A 22,668-nucleotide genomic window follows, 5' to 3' on the forward strand; every position below is an offset into this window, starting at 1 on the left:
TATTGATCACAGTAGGGGACTGGGTATTGATTACTGTGGGGGGACTGGGTATTGATTACAGTGGGGGGACTGGGTATTGATTACAGTGGTCGGCTGGGTATTGATTACAGTGGGGGGACTGGGTATTGATCACAGTAGGGGACTGGGTATTGATTACAGTGGGGGGACTGGGTATTGATTACAGTGGGGGGACTGGGTATTGATTACAGTGGGGGGAATGGGTCTTGATTACAGTGGTCGGCTGGGTATTGATTACAGTGGGGGGACTGGGTATTGATCACAGTAGGGGACTGGGTATTGATTACTGTGGGGGGACTGGGTATTGATTACAGTGGGGGGACTGGGTCTTGATTACAGTGGGGGGACTGGGTATTGATCACAGTAGGGGACTGGGTATTGATTACTGTGGGGGGACTGGGTATTGATTACAGTGGGGGGACTGGGTATTGATTACAGTGGGGTGACTGGGTATTGATTACAGTGGGCGGACTGGGTATTGATTACGGTTGGGGGACTGGGTATTGATTACAGTGGGGGGGGGCTGGGTATTGATTACAGTGGGGGGGCTGGGTATTGATTACTGTGGGGGTAATGGGTATTGATTACAGTGGGGGGGCTGGGTTTTGATTACGGTGGGGGGTCTGGGTATTGATTACTGTGGGTGGGCTGGATATTGATGAGTGTGGGGGGGCTGGGTATTGATTACAGTGGGGGGACTGGGTATTGATTACAGTGGGGGGCTGGGTATTGATGACAGTGAGGGACTGGGTATTGATTGCAGTGGGCGGTCTGGGTATTGATTACAGTGGGTGGGCTGGATATTGATGAGTGTGGGGGGGCTGGGTATTGATTACAGTGGGGGGCTGGGTATTGATGACAGTGAGGGACTGGGTATTGATTAAAGTGGGGGGCTGGGTTTTGATTTCTGTGGGCGGACTGGGTATTGATTACTGTGGGGGGGCTGGGTTTTGATTACTGTGGGGGGGCTGTGTTTTGATTACTGTGGGGGGGGGCTGGGTTTTGATTACTGTGGGGGGGCTGTGTTTTGATTACTGTGGGGGGGCTGGGTTTTGATTACTGTGGGGGGGCTGTGTTTTGATTACTGTGGGCGGACTGGGTTTTGATTTCAGTGGGCGGACTGGGTATTGATTACTGTGGGGGGCTGGGTTTTGATTTCAGTGGGCGGACTGGGTATTGATTACTGTGGGGGGCTGGGTTTTGATTACTGTGGGCGGACTGGGTATTGATTACAGTGGGGGGGGGCTGGGTATTGATTACAGTGGGGGGGCTGGGTCGTGATTACAGTGGGGAGGCTGGGTATTGATTACTGTGGGGTGCTGGGTTTTGATTACTGTGGGGGGCTGGGTTTTGATTTCAGTGGGGGGCTGGGTTTTGATTACTGTGGGCGGACTGGGTATTGATTACAGTGGGGGGGCTGGGTATTGATTACAGTGGGGGGGCTGGGTAGTGATTACAGTGGGGGGACTGGGTATTGATTACAGTGGGGAGGCTGGGTATTGATTACAGTGGGCGGACTGGGTATTGATTACAGTGGGCGGGCTGGGTAGTGATTACTGTGGGGGGACTGGGTATTGATGACAGTGGGGGGACTGGGTATTGATTACAGTGGGGGGACTGGGTATTGATTACAGTGGGGAGGCTGGGTATTGATTACAGTGGGCGGACTGGGTATTGATTACAGTGGGGGGACTGGGTATTGATTACAGTGGGGAGGCTGGGTATTGATTACAGTGGGCGGACTGGGTATTGATTACAGTGGGCGGGCTGGGTAGTGATTACTGTGGGGGGACTGGGTATTGATTACAGTGGGGGGGCTGGGTATTGATTACAGTGGGGTGCTGGGTTTTGATTACTGTGGGCGGACTGGGTATTGATTACAGTGGGGGGACTGGGTATTGATTACAGTGGGGGGGCTGGGTATTGATTACTGTGGGGGGACTGGGTATTGATTACAGTGGGGGGGCTGGGTATTGATTACTGTGGGGGGACTGGGTATTGATTACAGTGGGGGGGCTGGGTATTGATTACAGTGGGGTGCTGGGTTTTGATTACTGTGGGCGGACTGGGTATTGATTACAGTGGGGGGACTGGGTATTGATTACTGTGGGGGGACTGGGTATTGATTACAGTGGGGGGGCTGGGTATTGATTACTGTGGGGGGACTGGGTATTGATTACAGTGGGGGGGCTGGGTATTGATTACAGTGGGGTGCTGGGTTTTGATTACTGTGGGCGGACTGGGTATTGATTACAGTGGGGGGACTGGGTATTGATTACTGTGGGGGGACTGGGTATTGATTACAGTGGGGGGGCTGGGTATTGATTACTGTGGGGGGACTGGGTATTGATTACAGTGGGGGGGCTGGGTATTGATTACAGTGGGGGGGCTGGGTATTGATTACTGTGGGGGGACTGGGTATTGATTACAGTGGGGGGGCTGGGTATTGATTACTGTGGGGGGACTGGGTATTGATTACAGTGGGGGGGCTGGGTATTGATTACTGTGGGGGGACTGGGTATTGATTACAGTGGATGGGCTGGGTATTGATTACTGTGGGGGGACTGGGTATTGATTACAGTGGGGGGGCTGGGTATTGATTACAGTGGGGGGGCTGGGTAGTGATTACAGTGGGGAGGCTGGGTATTGATTACTGTGGGGGGCTGGGTAGTGATTACTGTGGGGGACTGGGTATTGATTACTGTGGGGGGCTGGGTAGTGATTACTGTGGGGGGCTGGGTAGTGATTACTGTGGGGGACTGGGTATTGATTACAGTGGGGGGCTGGGTAGTGATTACCGTGGGGGACTGGGTATTGATTACAGTGGGGAGGCTGGGTATTGATTACAGTGGGAGGCTGTGTATAGATTACAGTGGGCGGACTGGGTATTGATTACAGTGGGGGGCTGGGTATTGATTACAGTGCGGGGGCTGGGTATTGATGACAGTGGGGAGGCTCCGTATTGATGACAGTTTGGGGGCTGGGTATTGATTACAGTGCGGGGGCTGGGTATTCCTTGCAGTGGCGGGTGCTGGGTATTGATGACTGTGGGTGGTGGGACAGTTGGATAATCTGTGCCGTTTGTTTGCGGTGATGTGTAAATCTGTTTTATATTTGCCCACTGGCAGGTACCAGGGGAATTCAGGGGATGTCGGGTGCTATGTAGCTTCTCAGCCGCTGTCCAAACACAAGAACTATTTTGAGGTATGTTGGTGACTGGGTATTGGATTAGATTCTTCTTGCGAGTTAAAGCTCTTCAGTGCAAAGGTTTCCCTGTGTTTACTGGAGGTCGGCAGGGTGGGGGAGGTGTGGAAAGTGGGGGTGGGTGGGGCTGCATGGTGGTGACGGGCTAGGGGGAGAGGAGTGGCGACTGGGGTTGAGGGTGGGGGGGCGTTGAATCTTCGATGCCCCAGTACTCATATATGCACACCGGTGAGAGTCAGTGTGTGTGGAACTGAACCCCAGTGAGAATCAGTGCGTGTGGAGCTGTACCCCAGTGAGAGTCAGTGTGTGTGGAACTGAACCCCAGTGAGAGTCAGTGTGTGTGGAACTGTACACCAGTGAGAGTCAGTGTGTGTGGAAATGTATCCCAGTGAGGGTCAGTATGTGTGGAACTGTACCCCAGTGAGAGTCAGTGTGTGTGGAACTGTACCCCAGTGAGAGTCAGTGTGTGTGGAACTGTACCCCAGTGACAGTCAGTACGTGTGGAACTGTACCCCAGTGAGAGTCAGTGTGTGTGGAACTGTATACCCCAGTGATAGTCAGTGTGTGTGTAACTGTACCCCAGTGAGAGTCAGTGTGTGTGGAACTGTACTCTATTGAGAGTCAGTATGTGTGGAACTGTACCCCATTGAGAGTCAGTGTGTGTGGAACTGCACCCCAGTGAGAGTCAGTGTGTGTGGAACTGTACCCCAGTGAGAGTCAGTGTGTGTGTAACTGTACCCCAGTGAGAATCAGTGTGTGTGGAACTGAACCCCAGTGAGAGTCAGTGTGTGTGGAACTGTACCCCATTGAGTGTCAGTGTGTGTGGAACTGTACCCCAGTGAGCGTCAGTGTGTGTGTAACTGTACCCCAGTGAGAGTCAGTGTGTGTGGAACTGTACCCCAGTGAGAGTCAGTGTGTGTTTAACTGTACCCCAGTGAGAATCAGTGTGTGTGGAACTGAACCCCAGTGAGAGTCAGTGCGTGTGGAACTGAACCCCAGTGCGAGTCAGTGTGTGTGGAACTGTACCCCAGTGAGAGTCAGTGTGTGTGGAACTGTACCCCAGTGAGAGTCAGTATGTGTGGAACTGTACCCCAGTGAGAGTCAGTGTGTGTGGAACTGTACACCAGTGAAAGTCAGTGTGTGTGGAAATGTATCCCAGTGAGGGTCAGTATGTGTGGAACTGTACCCCAGTGAGAGTCAGTGTGTGTGGAACTGTACCCCAGTGAGAATCAGTGTGTGTGTAACTGTACCCCAGTGAGAGTCAGTGCGTGTGGAACTGAACCCCAGTGAGAGTCAGTGTGTGTGGAACTGAACCCCAGTGAGAATCAGCGCGTGTGGAGTTGTACCCCAGCAAGAGTCAGTGTGTGTGGAACTGAACCCAAGTGAGACTCAGTGTGTGTGGAACTGAACCCCAGTGAGAGTCAGTGTGTGTGGAACTGTACCCCAGTGAGAGTTAGTGTGTGTGGAAATGTATCCCAGTGAGAGTCAGTATGTGTGGAACTGTACACCAGTGAGAGGCAGTGTGTGTGGAACTGTACCCCAGTGAGAGTCAGTATGTGTGTAACTGTACCCCAGTGAGAGTCAGTGTGTGTGGAACTGTACCCCATTGAGAGTCAGTGTGTGTGGAACTGTACCCCAGTGAGAGTCAGTGTGTGTGGAACTGTACCCCAGTGAGAGTCAGTGTGTGTGTAACTGTACCCCAGTGAGAATCAGTGTGTGTGGAACTGAACCCCAGTGAGAGTCAGTGTGTGTGGAACTGTACCCCATTGAGTGTCAGTGTGTGTGGAACTGTACCCCAGTGAGCGTCAGTGTGTGTGTAACTGTACCCCAGTGAGAGTCAGTGTGTGTGGAACTGTACCCCAGTGAGAGTCAGTGTGTGTTTAACTGTACCCCAGTGAGAATCAGTGTGTGTGGAACTGAACCCCAGTGAGAGTCAGTGCGTGTGGAACTGATCCCCAGTGAGAATCAGTGCGTGTGGAACTGTGCCCCAGTGAGAGTCAGTGTGTGTGGAACTGAACCCCAGTGAGAATCAGTGCGTGTGGAGTTGGACCCCACTAAGAGTCAGTGTGTGTGGAACTGAACCCAAGTGAGACTCAGTGTGTGTGGAACTGAACCCCAGTGAGAGTCAGTGTGTGTGGAACTGTACCCCAGTGAGAGTCAGTGTGAGTGGAACTGTACCCCAGTGAGAGTCAGTATGTGTGGAAAAGTACCCCAGTGAGAGTCAGTGTGTGTGGAACTGAACCCAAGTGAGAGTCAGTGTGTGTGGAACTGAACCCCAGTGAGAGTCAGTGTGTGTGGAACTGTACACCAGTGAAAGTCAGTGTGTGTGGAACTGTATACCTCAGTGAGAGTCAGTATGTGTGGAACTGTCCCCCATTGAGAGTCAGTGTGTGTGGAACTGTACCCCAGTGAGCGTCAGTGTGTGTGTAACTGTACCCCAGTGAGAGTCAGTGTGTGTGGAACTGTACCCCAGTGAGAGTCAGTGTGTGTGTAACTGTACCCCAGTGAGAATCAGTGTGTGTGTAACTGTACCCCAGTGAGAGTCAGTGCGTGTGGAACTGTACTACAGTGAGAATCAGTGTGTGTGTAACTGAACCCCAGTGAGAATCAGCGCGTGTGGAGTTGTACCCCAGCAAGAGTCAGTGTGTGTGGAACTGAACCCAAGTGAGACTCAGTGTGTGTGGAACTGAACCCCAGTGAGAGTCAGTGTGTGTGGAACTGTACCCCAGTGAGAGTTAGTGTGTGTGGAAATGTATCCCAGTGAGAGTCAGTATGTGTGGAACTGTACACCAGTGAGAGGCAGTGTTTGTGGAACTGTACCCCAGTGAGAGTCAGTATGTGTGTAACTGTACCCCAGTGAGAGTCAGTGTGTGTGGAACTGTACCCCAGTGAGAGTCAGTGTGTGTGTAACTGTACCCCAGTGAGAGTCAGTGTGTGTGGAACTGCACCCCATTGAGAGTCAGTATGTGTGTAACTGTACCCCAGTGAGCGTCAGTGTGTGTGTAACTGTACCCCAGTGAGAGTCAGTGTGTGTGGAACTGTACCCCAGTGAGAGTCAGTGAGTGCGTAACTGTACCCCAGTGAGAATCAGTGTGTGTGGAACTGTACCCCATTGAGAGTCAGTGTGTGTGGAACTGAACCCCAGTGAGAGTCAGTGCGTGTGGAACTGAACCCCAGTGAGAATCAGTGCGTGTGGAACTGTACCCCAGTGAGAGTCAGTGTGTGTGGATCTGAACCCCAGTGAGAATCAGTGCGTGTGTAACTGTACCCCAGTGAGAGTCAGTGTGTGTGGAACTGCACCCCATTGAGAGTCAGTATGTGTGTAACTGTACGCCAGTGAGCGTCAGTGTGTGTGTAACTGTACCCCAGTGAGAGTCAGTGTGTGTGGAACTGTACCCCAGTGAGAGTCAGTGATTGCGTAACTGTACCCCAGTGAGAATCAGTGTGTGTGGAACTGTACCCCAGTGAGAGTCAATGTGTGTGGAACTGAACCCCAGTGAGAGTCAGTGCGTGTGGAACTGAATCCCAGTGAGAATCAGTGCGTGTGGAACTGTACCCCAGTGAGAGTCAGTGTGTGTGGATCTGAACCCCAGTGAGAATCAGTGCGTGTGGAATTGTACGCCAGTGAGAGTCAGTGTGTGTGGACCTGAACCCCAGTGAGAGTCAGTGCATGTGGAACTGAACCCCAGTGAGAGTCAGTGTGTGTGGAACTGAACCCAAGTGAGAGTCAGTGTGTGGAACCGAACCCCAGTGAGAGTCAGTGTGTGTGGAACTGTACAGCAGTGAGAGTCAGTGTGTGTGGAACTGTACCCCAGTGAGAGTCAGTGTGTGTGGAACTGTACCCCAGTGAGAGTCAGTATGTGTGGAACTGAACCCCAGTGAGAATCAGTGCATGTGGAATTGTACCCCAGTGAGAGTCAGTGTATGTGGAACTGAACCCAAGTGAGAGTCAGTGTCTGTGGAAATGTAAACCAGTGAGGGTCAGTGTGTGTGGAACTGTACACCAGTGAGAGCCAGTGTGTGTAGAACTGTACCCCAGTGAGAGTCAGTGTGTGTGGAAATGTAAACCAGTGAGGGTCAGTGTGTGTGGAACTGTACACCAGTGAGAGCCAGTGTGTGTAGAACTGTACCCCAGTGAGAGTCAGTGTGTGTGGAACTGTTCCGCAGTGAGAGTCAGTGTGTCTGGAACTGTACCCCAGTGAGAGTCTGTGTGGTTGGAACTGTTCCCCAGTGAGAGTCAGTGTGTGTGTAACTGTGCCCCAGTGAGAGTCAGTGTGTGTGGAACTGTACCCCAGTGAGAGTCAGTGTGTGTGGAACTGCACCCAGTGAGAGTCAGTGTGTGTGGAACTGTTCCCCAGTGAGAGTCAGTGTGTGTGGAACTGTACCCCAGTGAGAGTCAGTGTGTGTGGAACTGTTCCCCAGTGAGAGTCAGTGTGTGTGGAACTGTACCCCAGTGAGAGTCAGTGTGTGTGGAACTGTTCCCCAGTGAGAGTCAGTCTGTGTGTAACTGTACCCCAGTGAGAGTCAGTGTGTGTGGAACTGCACCCAGTGAGAGTCAGTGTGTGTGGAACTGTACCCCAGTGAGAGTCAGTTTGTGTTTAACTGTATCCCAGTGAGAGTCAGTGTTTGTGGAACTGTACCCCATTGAGTGTCAGTGTGTGTGGAACTGTACCCCAGTGAGCGTCAGTGTGTGTGTAACCGTACCCCAGTGAGAGTCAGTGTGTGTGGAACTGTTCCCCAGTGAGAGTCAGTGTGTGTGTAACTGTACCCCAGTGAGAGTCAGTGCGTGTGGAACTGGTCCCCAGTGAGAATCAGTGCGTGTGGATCTGAACCTCAGTGAGAATCAGTGCGTGTGGAGTTGGACCCCAGTAAGAGTCAGTGTGTGTGGAACTGAACCCAAGTGAGACTCAGTGTGTGTGGAACTGAACCACAGAGAGTGTCAGTGTGTGTGGAACAGTACCCCATTGAGTGTCAGTATGTGTGGAACTGTACTCCATTGAGAGTCAGTGTGTGTGGAACTGTACCCCAGTGAGCGTCAGTGTGTGTGTAACTGTACCCCAGTGAGAGTCAGTGTGTGTGGAACTGTACCCCAGTGAGAGTCAGTGTGTGTGTAACTGTACCCCAGTGAGAATCAGTGTGTGTGTAACTGTACCCCAGTGAGAGTCACTGCATGTGGAACTGAACCCCAGTGAGAATCAGTGCATGTGGAACTGTACCCCAGTGAGAGTCAGTGTGTGTGGAACTGAACCCCAGGGAGAATCAGTGCGTGTGGAGTTGTACCCCAGTAAGAGTCAGTGTGTGTGGAACTGAACCCAAGTGAGAGTCAGAGTGTGTGGAACTGTACCCCAGTGAGAGTTAGTGTGTGTGGAAATGTATCCCAGTGAGGGTCAGTATGTGTGTCACTGTACCCCAGTGAGAGGCAGTGTGTGTGTAACTGTCCCCCAGTGAGAGTCAGTGTGTGTGGAACTGTACCCCAGTGAGAGTCAGTGTGTGTGTAACTGTACCCCAGTGAGAGACAGTGTGTGTGGAACTGTACCCCGTGAGAGTCAGTGGGTGCGTAACCGTACCCCAGTGAGAATCAGTGTGTGTGGAACTGTACCCCAGTGAGAGTCAGTGTGTGTGGAACTGAACCTCAGTGAGAATCAGTGCGTGTGGAGTTGGACCCCAGTAAGAGTCAGTGTGTGTGGAACTGAACCCAAGTGAGACTCAGTGTGTGTGGAACTGAACCACAGAGAGTGTCAGTGTGTGTGGAACAGTACCCCAGTGAGAGTCAGTGTGTGTGGAACTGTACCCCAGTGAGAGTCAGTTTGTGTGGAACTGCACCCAGTGAGAGTCAGTGTGTGTGGAACTGTACCCCAGTGAGAGTCAGTTTGTGGTTAACTGTATCCCAGTGAGAGTCAGTGTGTGTGGAACTGTACCCCAGTGAGAGTCAGTTTGTGTTTAACTGTATCCCAGTGAGAGTCAGTGTTAGTGGAACTGTACCCCATTGAGTGTCAGTGTGTGTGGAACTGTACCCCAGTGAGCGTCAGTGTGTGTGTAACTGTACCCCAGTGAGAATCAGTGTGTGTGGAACTGTACCCCAGTGAGAGTCAGTGTGTGTGTAACTGTACCCCAGTGAGAGTCAATGCGTGTGGAACTGATCCCCAGTGAGAATCAGTGCGTGTGGAACTGTGCCGCAGTGAGAGTCAGTGTGTGTGGAACTGAACCTCAGTGAGAATCAGTGCGTGTGGAGTTGGACCCCAGTAAGAGTCAGTGTGTGTGGAACTGAACCCAAGTGAGACTCAGTGTGTGTGGAACTGAACCACAGAGAGTGTCAGTGTGTGTGGAACAGTACCCCAGTGAGAGTCAGTGTGTGTGGAACTGTACCCCATTGAGTGTCAGTATGTGTGGAACTGTACTCCATTGGGAGTCAGTGTGTGTGGAACTGTACCCCAGTGAGCGTCAGTGTGTGTGTAACTGTACCCCAGTGAGAGTCAGTGTGTGTGGAACTGTACCCCAGTGAGAGTCAGTGTGTGTGTAACTGTACCCCAGTGAGAATCAGTGTGTGTGTAACTGTACCCCAGTGAGAGTCACTGCATGTGGAACTGAACCCCAGTGAGAATCAGTGCGTGTGGAACTGTACCCCAGTGAGAGTCAGTGTGTGTGGAACTGAACCCCAGTGAGAATCAGTGCGTGTGGAGTTGTACCCCAGTAAGAGTCAGTGTGTGTGGAACTGAACCCAAGTGAGAGTCAGTGTGTGTGGAACTGTACCCCAGTGAGAGTTAGTGTGTGTGGAAATGTATCCCAGTGAGGGTCAGAATGTGTGTCACTGTACCCCAGTGAGAGGCAGTGTGTGTGGAACTGTACCCCAGTGAGAGTCAGTGTGTGTGGAACTGTACCCCAGTGAGAGTCAGTATGTGTGTAACTGTACCCCAGTGAGAGTCAGTGTGTTTGGAACTGTACCCCAGTGAGAGTCAGTATGTGTGTAACTGCACCCCAGTGAGCGTCAGTGTGTGTGTAACTGTACCCCAGTGAGAGACAGTGTGTGTGGAACTGTACCCCGTGAGAGTCAGTGGGTGCGTAACCGTACCCCAGTGAGAATCAGTGTGTGTGGAACTGTACCCCAGTGAGAGTCAGTGTGTGTGGAACTGAACCCCAGTGAGAGTCAGTGCGTGTGGAACTGAACCCCAGTGAGAATCAGTGCGTGTGGAACTGTACCCCAGTGAGAGTCAGAGTGTGTGGATCTGAACCCCAGTGAGAATCGGTGCGTGTGGTATTGTACGCCAGTGAGATTCATTGTGTGTGGAACTGAACCCCAGTGAGAGTCAGTGTGTGTGGAACTGAACCCCAGTGAGAGTCAGTGAGTGGAACCGAACCCCAGTGAGAGTCAGTGTGTGTGGAACTGTACCCCAGTGAGCGTCAGTGTGTGTGTAACTGTACCCCAGTGAGAGTCAGTGTGTGTGGAACTGTACCCCAGTGAGAGTCAGTGTGTGTGTAACTGTACCCCAGTGAGAATCAGTGTGTGTGTAACTGTACCCCAGTGAGAGTCACTGCATGTGGAACTGAACCCCAGTGAGAATCAGTGCATGTGGAACTGTACCCCAGTGAGAGTCAGTGTGTGTGGAACTGAACCCCAGGGAGAATCAGTGCGTGTGGAGTTGTACCCCAGTAAGAGTCAGTGTGTGTGGAACTGAACCCAAGTGAGAGTCAGTGTGTGTGGAACTGTACCCCAGTGAGAGTTAGTGTGTGTGGAAATGTATCCCAGTGAGGGTCAGTATGTGTGTCACTGTACCCCAGTGAGAGGCAGTGTGTGTGTAACTGTCCCCCAGTGAGAGTCAGTGTGTGTGGAACTGTACCCCAGTGAGAGTCAGTGTGTGTGTAACTGTACCCCAGTGAGAGACAGTGTGTGTGGAACTGTACCCCGTGAGAGTCAGTGGGTGCGTAACCGTACCCCAGTGAGAATCAGTGTGTGTGGAACTGTACCCCAGTGAGAGTCAGTGTGTGTGGAACTGAACCCCAGTGAGAGTCAGTGTGTGTGGAACTGTACCCCAGTGAGAGTCAGTGTGTGTGTAACTGTCCCCCAGTGAGAGTCAGTGTGTGTGGAACTGAACCCAAGTGAGAGTCAGTGTGTGTGGAAATGTAAACCAGTGAGGGTCAGTGTGTGTGGAACTGTACACCAGTGAGAGCCAGTGTGTGTAGAACTGTACCCCAGTGAGAGTTAGTGTGTGTGGAAATGTATCCCAGTGAGGGTCAGTATGTGTGTCACTGTACCCCAGTGAGAGGCAGTGTGTGTGGAACTGTACCCCAGTGAGAATCAGTGCATGTGGAATTGTACCCCAGTGAGAGTCAGTGTATGTGGAACTGAACCCAAGTGAGAGTCAGTGTGTGTGGAAATGTAAAGCAGTGAGGGTCAGTGTGTGTGGAACTGTACACCAGTGAGAGCCAGTGTGTGTAGAACTGTACCCCAGTGAGAGTCAGTGTGTGTGGAAATGTAAACCAGTGAGGGTCAGTGTGTGTGGAACTGTACACCAGTGAGAGCCAGTGTGTGTAGAACTGTACCCCAGTGAGAGTCAGTGTGTGTGGAACTGTTCCGCAGTGAGAGTCAGTGTGTCTGGAACTGTACCCCAGTGAGAGTCAGTGTGGTTGGAACTGTTCCCCAGTGAGAGTCAGTGTGTGTGTAACTGTGCCCCAGTGAGAGTCAGTGTGTGTGGAACTGTACCCCAGTGAGAGTCAGTGTGTGTGGAACTGCACCCAGTGAGAGTCAGTGTGTGTGGAACTGTTCCCCAGTGAGAGTCAGTGTGTGTGGAACTGTACCCCAGTGAGAGTCAGTTTGTGGTTAACTGTATCCCAGTGAGAGTCAGTGTGTGTGGAACTGTACCCCAGTGAGAGTCAGTTTGTGTTTAACTGTATCCCAGTGAGAGTCAGTGTTAGTGGAACTGTACCCCATTGAGTGTCAGTGTGTGTGGAACTGTACCCCAGTGAGCGTCAGTGTGTGTGTAACTGTACCCCAGTGAGAATCAGTGTGTGTGGAACTGTACCCCAGTGAGAGTCAGTGTGTGTGTAACTGTACCCCAGTGAGAGTCAGTGCGTGTGGAACTGATCCCCAGTGAGAATCAGTGCGTGTGGAACTGTGCCGCAGTGAGAGTCAGTGTGTGTGGAACTGAACCTCAGTGAGAATCAGTGCGTGTGGAGTTGGACCCCAGTAAGAGTCAGTGTGTGTGGAACTGAACCCAAGTGAGACTCAGTGTGTGTGGAACTGAACCACAGAGAGTGTCAGTGTGTGTGGAACAGTACCCCAGTGAGAGTCAGTGTGTGTGGAACTGTACCCCATTGAGTGTCAGTATGTGTGGAACTGTACTCCATTGGGAGTCAGTGTGTGTGGAACTGTACCCCAGTGAGCGTCAGTGTGTGTGTAACTGTACCCCAGTGAGAGTCAGTGTGTGTGGAACTGTACCCCAGTGAGAGTCAGTGTGTGTGTAACTGTACCCCAGTGAGAATCAGTGTGTGTGTAACTGTACCCCAGTGAGAGTCACTGCATGTGGAACTGAACCCCAGTGAGAATCAGTGCGTGTGGAACTGTACCCCAGTGAGAGTCAGTGTGTGTGGAACTGAACCCCAGTGAGAATCAGTGCGTGTGGAGTTGTACCCCAGTAAGAGTCAGTGTGTGTGGAACTGAACCCAAGTGAGAGTCAGTGTGTGTGGAACTGTACCCCAGTGAGAGTTAGTGTGTGTGGAAATGTATCCCAGTGAGGGTCAGAATGTGTGTCACTGTACCCCAGTGAGAGGCAGTGTGTGTGGAACTGTACCCCAGTGAGAGTCAGTGTGTGTGGAACTGTACCCCAGTGAGAGTCAGTATGTGTGTAACTGTACCCCAGTGAGAGTCAGTGTGTTTGGAACTGTACCCCAGTGAGAGTCAGTATGTGTGTAACTGCACCCCAGTGAGCGTCAGTGTGTGTGTAACTGTACCCCAGTGAGAGACAGTGTGTGTGGAACTGTACCCCGTGAGAGTCAGTGGGTGCGTAACCGTACCCCAGTGAGAATCAGTGTGTGTGGAACTGTACCCCAGTGAGAGTCAGTGTGTGTGGAACTGAACCCCAGTGAGAGTCAGTGCGTGTGGAACTGAACCCCAGTGAGAATCAGTGCGTGTGGAACTGTACCCCAGTGAGAGTCAGAGTGTGTGGATCTGAACCCCAGTGAGAATCGGTGCGTGTGGTATTGTACGCCAGTGAGATTCATTGTGTGTGGAACTGAACCCCAGTGAGAGTCAGTGTGTGTGGAACTGAACCCCAGTGAGAGTCAGTGAGTGGAACCGAACCCCAGTGAGAGTCAGTGTGTGTGGAACTGTACCCCAGTGAGCGTCAGTGTGTGTGTAACTGTACCCCAGTGAGAGTCAGTGTGTGTGGAACTGTACCCCAGTGAGAGTCAGTGTGTGTGTAACTGTACCCCAGTGAGAATCAGTGTGTGTGTAACTGTACCCCAGTGAGAGTCACTGCATGTGGAACTGAACCCCAGTGAGAATCAGTGCATGTGGAACTGTACCCCAGTGAGAGTCAGTGTGTGTGGAACTGAACCCCAGGGAGAATCAGTGCGTGTGGAGTTGTACCCCAGTAAGAGTCAGTGTGTGTGGAACTGAACCCAAGTGAGAGTCAGTGTGTGTGGAACTGTACCCCAGTGAGAGTTAGTGTGTGTGGAAATGTATCCCAGTGAGGGTCAGTATGTGTGTCACTGTACCCCAGTGAGAGGCAGTGTGTGTGTAACTGTCCCCCAGTGAGAGTCAGTGTGTGTGGAACTGTACCCCAGTGAGAGTCAGTGTGTGTGTAACTGTACCCCAGTGAGAGACAGTGTGTGTGGAACTGTACCCCGTGAGAGTCAGTGGGTGCGTAACCGTACCCCAGTGAGAATCAGTGTGTGTGGAACTGTACCCCAGTGAGAGTCAGTGTGTGTGGAACTGAACCCCAGTGAGAGTCAGTGTGTGTGGAACTGTACCCCAGTGAGAGTCAGTGTGTGTGTAACTGTCCCCCAGTGAGAGTCAGTGTGTGTGGAACTGAACCCAAGTGAGAGTCAGTGTGTGTGGAAATGTAAACCAGTGAGGGTCAGTGTGTGTGGAACTGTACACCAGTGAGAGCCAGTGTGTGTAGAACTGTACCCCAGTGAGAGTTAGTGTGTGTGGAAATGTATCCCAGTGAGGGTCAGTATGTGTGTCACTGTACCCCAGTGAGAGGCAGTGTGTGTGGAACTGTACCCCAGTGAGAATCAGTGCATGTGGAATTGTACCCCAGTGAGAGTCAGTGTATGTGGAACTGAACCCAAGTGAGAGTCAGTGTGTGTGGAAATGTAAAGCAGTGAGGGTCAGTGTGTGTGGAACTGTACACCAGTGAGAGCCAGTGTGTGTAGAACTGTACCCCAGTGAGAGTCAGTGTGTGTGGAAATGTAAACCAGTGAGGGTCAGTGTGTGTGGAACTGTACACCAGTGAGAGCCAGTGTGTGTAGAACTGTACCCCAGTGAGAGTCAGTGTGTGTGGAACTGTTCCGCAGTGAGAGTCAGTGTGTCTGGAACTGTACCCCAGTGAGAGTCAGTGTGGTTGGAACTGTTCCCCAGTGAGAGTCAGTGTGTGTGTAACTGTGCCCCAGTGAGAGTCAGTGTGTGTGGAACTGTACCCCAGTGAGAGTCAGTGTGTGTGGAACTGCACCCAGTGAGAGTCAGTGTGTGTGGAACTGTTCCCCAGTGAGAGTCAGTGTGTGTGGAACTGTACCCCAGTGAGAGTCAGTTTGTGGTTAACTGTATCCCAGTGAGAGTCAGTGTGTGTGGAACTGTACCCCAGTGAGAGTCAGTTTGTGTTTAACTGTATCCCAGTGAGAGTCAGTGTTAGTGGAACTGTACCCCATTGAGTGTCAGTGTGTGTGGAACTGTACCCCAGTGAGCGTCAGTGTGTGTGTAACTGTACCCCAGTGAGAATCAGTGTGTGTGGAACTGTACCCCAGTGAGAGTCAGTGTGTGTGTAACTGTACCCCAGTGAGAGTCAGTGCGTGTGGAACTGATCCCCAGTGAGAATCAGTGCGTGTGGAACTGTGCCGCAGTGAGAGTCAGTGTGTGTGGAACTGAACCTCAGTGAGAATCAGTGCGTGTGGAGTTGGACCCCAGTAAGAGTCAGTGTGTGTGGAACTGAACCCAAGTGAGACTCAGTGTGTGTGGAACTGAACCACAGAGAGTGTCAGTGTGTGTGGAACAGTACCCCAGTGAGAGTCAGTGTGTGTGGAACTGTACCCCATTGAGTGTCAGTATGTGTGGAACTGTACTCCATTGGGAGTCAGTGTGTGTGGAACTGTACCCCAGTGAGCGTCAGTGTGTGTGTAACTGTACCCCAGTGAGAGTCAGTGTGTGTGGAACTGTACCCCAGTGAGAGTCAGTGTGTGTGTAACTGTACCCCAGTGAGAATCAGTGTGTGTGTAACTGTACCCCAGTGAGAGTCACTGCATGTGGAACTGAACCCCAGTGAGAATCAGTGCGTGTGGAACTGTACCCCAGTGAGAGTCAGTGTGTGTGGAACTGAACCCCAGTGAGAATCAGTGCGTGTGGAGTTGTACCCCAGTAAGAGTCAGTGTGTGTGGAACTGAACCCAAGTGAGAGTCAGTGTGTGTGGAACTGTACCCCAGTGAGAGTTAGTGTGTGTGGAAATGTATCCCAGTGAGGGTCAGAATGTGTGTCACTGTACCCCAGTGAGAGGCAGTGTGTGTGGAACTGTACCCCAGTGAGAGTCAGTGTGTGTGGAACTGTACCCCAGTGAGAGTCAGTATGTGTGTAACTGTACCCCAGTGAGAGTCAGTGTGTTTGGAACTGTACCCCAGTGAGAGTCAGTATGTGTGTAACTGCACCCCAGTGAGCGTCAGTGTGTGTGTAACTGTACCCCAGTGAGAGACAGTGTGTGTGGAACTGTACCCCGTGAGAGTCAGTGGGTGCGTAACCGTACCCCAGTGAGAATCAGTGTGTGTGGAACTGTACCCCAGTGAGAGTCAGTGTGTGTGGAACTGAACCCCAGTGAGAGTCAGTGCGTGTGGAACTGAACCCCAGTGAGAATCAGTGCGTGTGGAACTGTACCCCAGTGAGAGTCAGAGTGTGTGGATCTGAACCCCAGTGAGAATCGGTGCGTGTGGTATTGTACGCCAGTGAGATTCATTGTGTGTGGAACTGAACCCCAGTGAGAGTCAGTGTGTGTGGAACTGAACCCCAGTGAGAGTCAGTGAGTGGAACCGAACCCCAGTGAGAGTCAGTGTGTGTGGAACTGTACCCCATTGAGAGTCAGTGTGTGTGGAACTGTACCCCAGTGAGAGTCAGTGTTTGTGGAACTGTACCCCAGTGAGAGTCAGTATGTGTGGAATTGTACCCCAGTGAGAATCAGTGCATGTGGAACTGAACCCAAGTGAGAGTCAGTGTGTGTGGAACTGAACCCCAGTGAGAGTCAGTGTGTGTGGAACTGAACCCCAGGGAGAATCAGTGCGTGTGGAGTTGTACCCCAGTAAGAGTCAGTGTGTGTGGAACTGAACCCAAGTGAGAGTCAGTGTGTGTGGAACTGTACCCCAGTGAGAGTTAGTGTGTGTGGAAATGTATCCCAGTGAGGGTCAGTATGTGTGTCACTGTACCCCAGTGAGAGGCAGTGTGTGTGTAACTGTCCCCCAGTGAGAGTCAGTGTGTGTGGAACTGTACCCCAGTGAGAGTCAGTGTGTGTGTAACTGTACCCCAGTGAGAGTCACTGCATGTGGAACTGAACCCCAGTGAGAATCAGTGCATGTGGAACTGTACCCCAGTGAGAGTCAGTGTGTGTGGAACTGAACCCCAGGGAGAATCAGTGCGTGTGGAGTTGTACCCCAGTAAGAGTCAGTGTGTGTGGAACTGAACCCAAGTGAGAGTCAGTGTGTGTGGAACTGTACCCCAGTGAGAGTTAGTGTGTGTGGAAATGTATCCCAGTGAGGGTCAGTATGTGTGTCACTGTACCCCAGTGAGAGGCAGTGTGTGTGTAACTGTCCCCCAGTGAGAGTCAGTGTGTGTGGAACTGTACCCCAGTGAGAGTCAGTGTGTGTGTAACTGTACCCCAGTGAGAGACAGTGTGTGTGGAACTGTACCCCGTGAGAGTCAGTGGGTGCGTAACCGTACCCCAGTGAGAATCAGTGTGTGTGGAACTGTACCCCAGTGAGAGTCAGTGTGTGTGGAACTGAACCCCAGTGAGAGTCAGTGTGTGTGGAACTGTACCCCAGTGAGAGTCAGTGTGTGTGTAACTGTCCCCCAGTGAGAGTCAGTGTGTGTGGAACTGAACCAAAGTGAGAGTCAGTGTGTGTGGAAATGTAAACCAGTGAGGGTCAGTGTGTGTGGAACTGTACACCAGTGAGAGCCAGTGTGTGTAGAACTGTACCCCAGTGAGAGTTAGTGTGTGTGGAAATGTATCCCAGTGAGGGTCAGTATGTGTGTCACTGTACCCCAGTGAGAGGCAGTGTGTGTGGAACTGTACCCCAGTGAGAATCAGTGCATGTGGAATTGTACCCCAGTGAGAGTCAGTGTATGTGGAACTGAACCCAAGTGAGAGTCAGTGTGTGTGGAAATGTAAAGCAGTGAGGGTCAGTGTGTGTGGAACTGTACACCAGTGAGAGCCAGTGTGTGTAGAACTGTACCCCAGTGAGAGTCAGTGTGTGTGGAAATGTAAACCAGTGAGGGTCAGTGTGTGTGGAACTGTACACCAGTGAGAGCCAGTGTGTGTAGAACTGTACCCCAGTGAGAGTCAGTGTGTGTGGAACTGTTCCGCAGTGAGAGTCAGTGTGTCTGGAACTGTACCCCAGTGAGAGTCAGTGTGGTTGGAACTGTTCCCCAGTGAGAGTCAGTGTGTGTGTAACTGTGCCCCAGTGAGAGTCAGTGTGTGTGGAACTGTACCCCAGTGAGAGTCAGTGTGTGTGGAACTGCACCCAGTGAGAGTCAGTGTGTGTGGAACTGTTCCCCAGTGAGAGTCAGTGTGTGTGGAACTGTACCCCAGTGAGAGTCAGTGTGTGTGGAACTGTTCCCCAGTGAGAGTCAGTGTGTGTGGAACTGTACCCCAGTGGGAGTCAGTGTGTGTGGAACTGTTCCCCAGTGAGAGTCAGTCTGTGTGTAACTGTACCCCAGTGAGAGTCAGTGTGTGTGGAACTGCACCCAGTGAGAGTCAGTGTGTGTGGAACTGTACCCCAGTGAGAGTCAGTTTGTGGTTAACTGTATCCCAGTGAGAGTCAGTGTGTGTGGAACTGTACCCCAGTGAGAGTCAGTTTGTGTTTAACTGTATCCCAGTGAGAGTCAGTGTTAGTGGAACTGTACCCCATTGAGTGTCAGTGTGTGTGGAACTGTACCCCAGTGAGCGTCAGTGTGTGTGTAACTGTACCCCAGTGAGAATCAGTGTGTGTGTAACTGTACCCCAGTGAGAGTCAGTGTGTGTGTAACTGTACCCCAGTGAGAGTCAGTGCGTGTGGAACTGATCCCCAGTGAGAATCAGTGCGTGTGGAACTGTGCCGCAGTGAGAGTCAGTGTGTGTGGAACTGAACCTCAGTGAGAATCAGTGCGTGTGGAGTTGGACCCCAGTAAGAGTCAGTGTGTGTGGAACTGAACCCAAGTGAGACTCAGTGTGTGTGGAACTGAACCACAGAGAGTGTCAGTGTGTGTGGAACAGTACCCCAGTGAGAGTCAGTGTGTGTGGAACTGTACCCCATTGAGTGTCAGTATGTGTGGAACTGTACTCCATTGGGAGTCAGTGTGTGTGGAACTGTACCCCAGTGAGCGTCAGTGTGTGTGTAACTGTACCCCAGTGAGAGTCAGTGTGTGTGGAACTGTACCCCAGTGAGAGTCAGTGTGTGTGTAACTGTACCCCAGTGAGAATCAGTGTGTGTGTAACTGTACCCCAGTGAGAGTCACTGCATGTGGAACTGAACCCCAGTGAGAATCAGTGCGTGTGGAACTGTACCCCAGTGAGAGTCAGTGTGTGTGGAACTGAACCCCAGTGAGAATCAGTGCGTGTGGAGTTGTACCCCAGTAAGAGTCAGTGTGTGTGGAACTGAACCCAAGTGAGAGTCAGTGTGTGTGGAACTGTACCCCAGTGAGAGTTAGTGTGTGTGGAAATGTATCCCAGTGAGGGTCAGAATGTGTGTCACTGTACCCCAGTGAGAGGCAGTGTGTGTGGAACTGTACCCCAGTGAGAGTCAGTGTGTGTGGAACTGTACCCCAGTGAGAGTCAGTATGTGTGTAACTGTACCCCAGTGAGAGTCAGTGTGTTTGGAACTGTACCCCAGTGAGAGTCAGTATGTGTGTAACTGCACCCCAGTGAGCGTCAGTGTGTGTGTAACTGTACCCCAGTGAGAGACAGTGTGTGTGGAACTGTACCCCGTGAGAGTCAGTGGGTGCGTAACCGTACCCCAGTGAGAATCAGTGTGTGTGGAACTGTACCCCAGTGAGAGTCAGTGTGTGTGGAACTGAACCCCAGTGAGAGTCAGTGCGTGTGGAACTGAACCCCAGTGAGAATCAGTGCGTGTGGAACTGTACCCCAGTGAGAGTCAGAGTGTGTGGATCTGAACCCCAGTGAGAATCGGTGCGTGTGGTATTGTACGCCAGTGAGATTCATTGTGTGTGGAACTGAACCCCAGTGAGAGTCAGTGTGTGTGGAACTGAACCCCAGTGAGAGTCAGTGAGTGGAACCGAACCCCAGTGAGAGTCAGTGTGTGTGGAACTGTACCCCATTGAGAGTCAGTGTGTGTGGAACTGTACCCCAGTGAGAGTCAGTGTTTGTGGAACTGTACCCCAGTGCGAGTCAGTATGTGTGGAATTGTACCCCAGTGAGAATCAGTGCATGTGGAACTGAACCCAAGTGAGAGTCAGTGTGTGTGGAACTGAACCCCAGTGAGAGTCAGTGTGTGTGGAACTGAACCCCAGGGAGAATCAGTGCGTGTGGAGTTGTACCCCAGTAAGAGTCAGTGTGTGTGGAACTGAACCCAAGTGAGAGTCAGTGTGTGTGGAACTGTACCCCAGTGAGAGTTAGTGTGTGTGGAAATGTATCCCAGTGAGGGTCAGTATGTGTGTCACTGTACCCCAGTGAGAGGCAGTGTGTGTGTAACTGTCCCCCAGTGAGAGTCAGTGTGTGTGGAACTGTACCCCAGTGAGAGTCAGTGTGTGTGTAACTGTACCCCAGTGAGAGACAGTGTGTGTGGAACTGTACCCCGTGAGAGTCAGTGGGTGCGTAACCGTACCCCAGTGAGAATCAGTGTGTGTGGAACTGTACCCCAGTGAGAGTCAGTGTGTGTGGAACTGAACCTCAGTGAGAATCAGTGCGTGTGGAGTTGGACCCCAGTAAGAGTCAGTGTGTGTGGAACTGAACCCAAGTGAGACTCAGTGTGTGTGGAACTGAACCACAGAGAGTGTCAGTGTGTGTGGAACAGTACCCCAGTGAGAGTCAGTGTGTGTGGAACTGTACCCCATTGAGTGTCAGTATGTGTGGAACTGTACTCCATTGAGAGTCAGTGTGTGTGGAACTGTACCCCAGTGAGCGTCAGTGTGTGTGTAACTGTACCCCAGTGAGAGTCAGTGTGTGTGGAACTGTACCCCAGTGAGAGTCAGTGTGTGTGTAACTGTACCCCAGTGAGAATCAGTGTGTGTGTAACTGTACCCCAGTGAGAGTCACTGCATGTGGAACTGAACCCCAGTGAGAATCAGTGCATGTGGAACTGTACCCCAGTGAGAGTCAGTGTGTGTGGAACTGAACCCCAGGGAGAATCAGTGCGTGTGGAGTTGTACCCCAGTAAGAGTCAGTGTGTGTGGAACTGAACCCAAGTGAGAGTCAGTGTGTGTGGAACTGTACCCCAGTGAGAGTTAGTGTGTGTGGAAATGTATCCCAGTGAGGGTCAGTATGTGTGTCACTGTACCCCAGTGAGAGGCAGTGTGTGTGTAACTGTCCCCCAGTGAGAGTCAGTGTGTGTGGAACTGTACCCCAGTGAGAGTCAGTGTGTGTGTAACTGTACCCCAGTGAGAGACAGTGTGTGTGGAACTGTACCCCGTGAGAGTCAGTGGGTGCGTAACCGTACCCCAGTGAGAATCAGTGTGTGTGGAACTGTACCCCAGTGAGAGTCAGTGTGTGTGGAACTGAACCCCAGTGAGAGTCAGTGTGTGTGGAACTGTACCCCAGTGAGAGTCAGTGTGTGTGTAACTGTCCCCCAGTGAGAGTCAGTGTGTGTGGAACTGAACCCAAGTGAGAGTCAGTGTGTGTGGAAATGTAAACCAGTGAGGGTCAGTGTGTGTGGAACTGTACACCAGTGAGAGCCAGTGTGTGTAGAACTGTACCCCAGTGAGAGTTAGTGTGTGTGGAAATGTATCCCAGTGAGGGTCAGTGTGTGTGGAACTGTACCCCAGTGAGAGTCAGTATGTGTGTCACTGTACCCCAGTGAGAGGCAGTGTGTGTGGAACTGTACCCCAGTGAGAGTCAGTGTGTGTGGAACTGTACCCCAGTGAGAGTCAGTATGTGTGTAACTGTACCCCAGTGAGAGTCAGTGTGTGTGGAACTGTACCCCAGTGAGAGTCAGTGTGTGTGTAACTGTCCCCCAGTGAGAGTCAGTGTGTGTGGAACTGTACCCCAGTGAGAGTCAGTGTGTGTGTAACTGTACCCCAGTGAGAGACAGTGTGTGTGGAACTGTACCCCGTGAGAGTCAGTGGGTGCGTAACCGTACCCCAGTGAGAATCAGTGTGTGTGGAACTGTACCCCAGTGAGAGTCAGTGTGTGTGGAACTGAACCCCAGTGAGAGTCAGTGCGTGTGGAACTGAACCCCAGTGAGAATCAGTGCGTGTGGAACTGTACCCCAGTGAGAGTCAGTGTGTGTGGATCTGAACCCCAGTGAGAATCGGTGCGTGTGGTATTGTACGCCAGTGAGATTGATTGTGTGTGGAACTGAACCCAAGTGAGAGTCAGTGTGTGTGGAAATGTAAACCAGTGATGGTCAGTGTGTGTGGAACTGTACACCAGTGAGAGCCAGTGTGTGTAGAACTGTACCCCAGTGAGATTTAGTGTGTGTGGAAATGTATCCCAGTGAGGGTCAGTATGTGTGTCACTGTACCCCAGTGAGAGGCAGTGTGTGTGGAACTGTACCCCAGTGAGAATCAGTGCATGTGGAATTGTACCCCAGTGAGAGTCAGTGTATGTGGAACTGAACCCAAGTGAGAGTCAGTGTGTGTGGAAATGTAAAGCAGTGAGGGTCAGTGTGTGTGGAACTGTACACCAGTGAGAGCCAGTGTGTGTAGAACTGTACCCCAGTGAGAGTCAGTGTGTGTGGAAATGTAAACCAGTGAGGGTCAGTGTGTGTGGAACTGTACACCAGTGAGAGCCAGTGTGTGTAGAACTGTACCCCAGTGAGAGTCAGTGTGTGTGGAACTGTTCCGCAGTGAAAGTCAGTGTGTCTGGAACTGTACCCCAGTGAGAGTCA

At 51.8% G+C, this 22,668-nt stretch overlaps 1 protein-coding gene across 1 annotated transcript in view; it reads left to right on the forward strand.

Annotated features, from left to right (window-relative positions):
* Positions 1 to 22,668, forward strand: part of LOC137371815 (SPRY domain-containing protein 3-like) — a 1,004,091-nt gene that overhangs the window by 278,110 nt on the left and 703,313 nt on the right. Inside the window, exon 4 of the mRNA XM_068034707.1 lies at positions 3,147 to 3,222. Within this exon, the coding sequence (XP_067890808.1) occupies positions 3,147 to 3,222 (76 nt within the window). The remainder of the gene's footprint in view (positions 1 to 3,146; positions 3,223 to 22,668) is intronic.

Source organism: Heterodontus francisci, chromosome 7 (assembly GCF_036365525.1).
Source record: "Heterodontus francisci isolate sHetFra1 chromosome 7, sHetFra1.hap1, whole genome shotgun sequence".
NCBI classification, from domain to species: Eukaryota; Metazoa; Chordata; class Chondrichthyes; order Heterodontiformes; family Heterodontidae; genus Heterodontus; species Heterodontus francisci.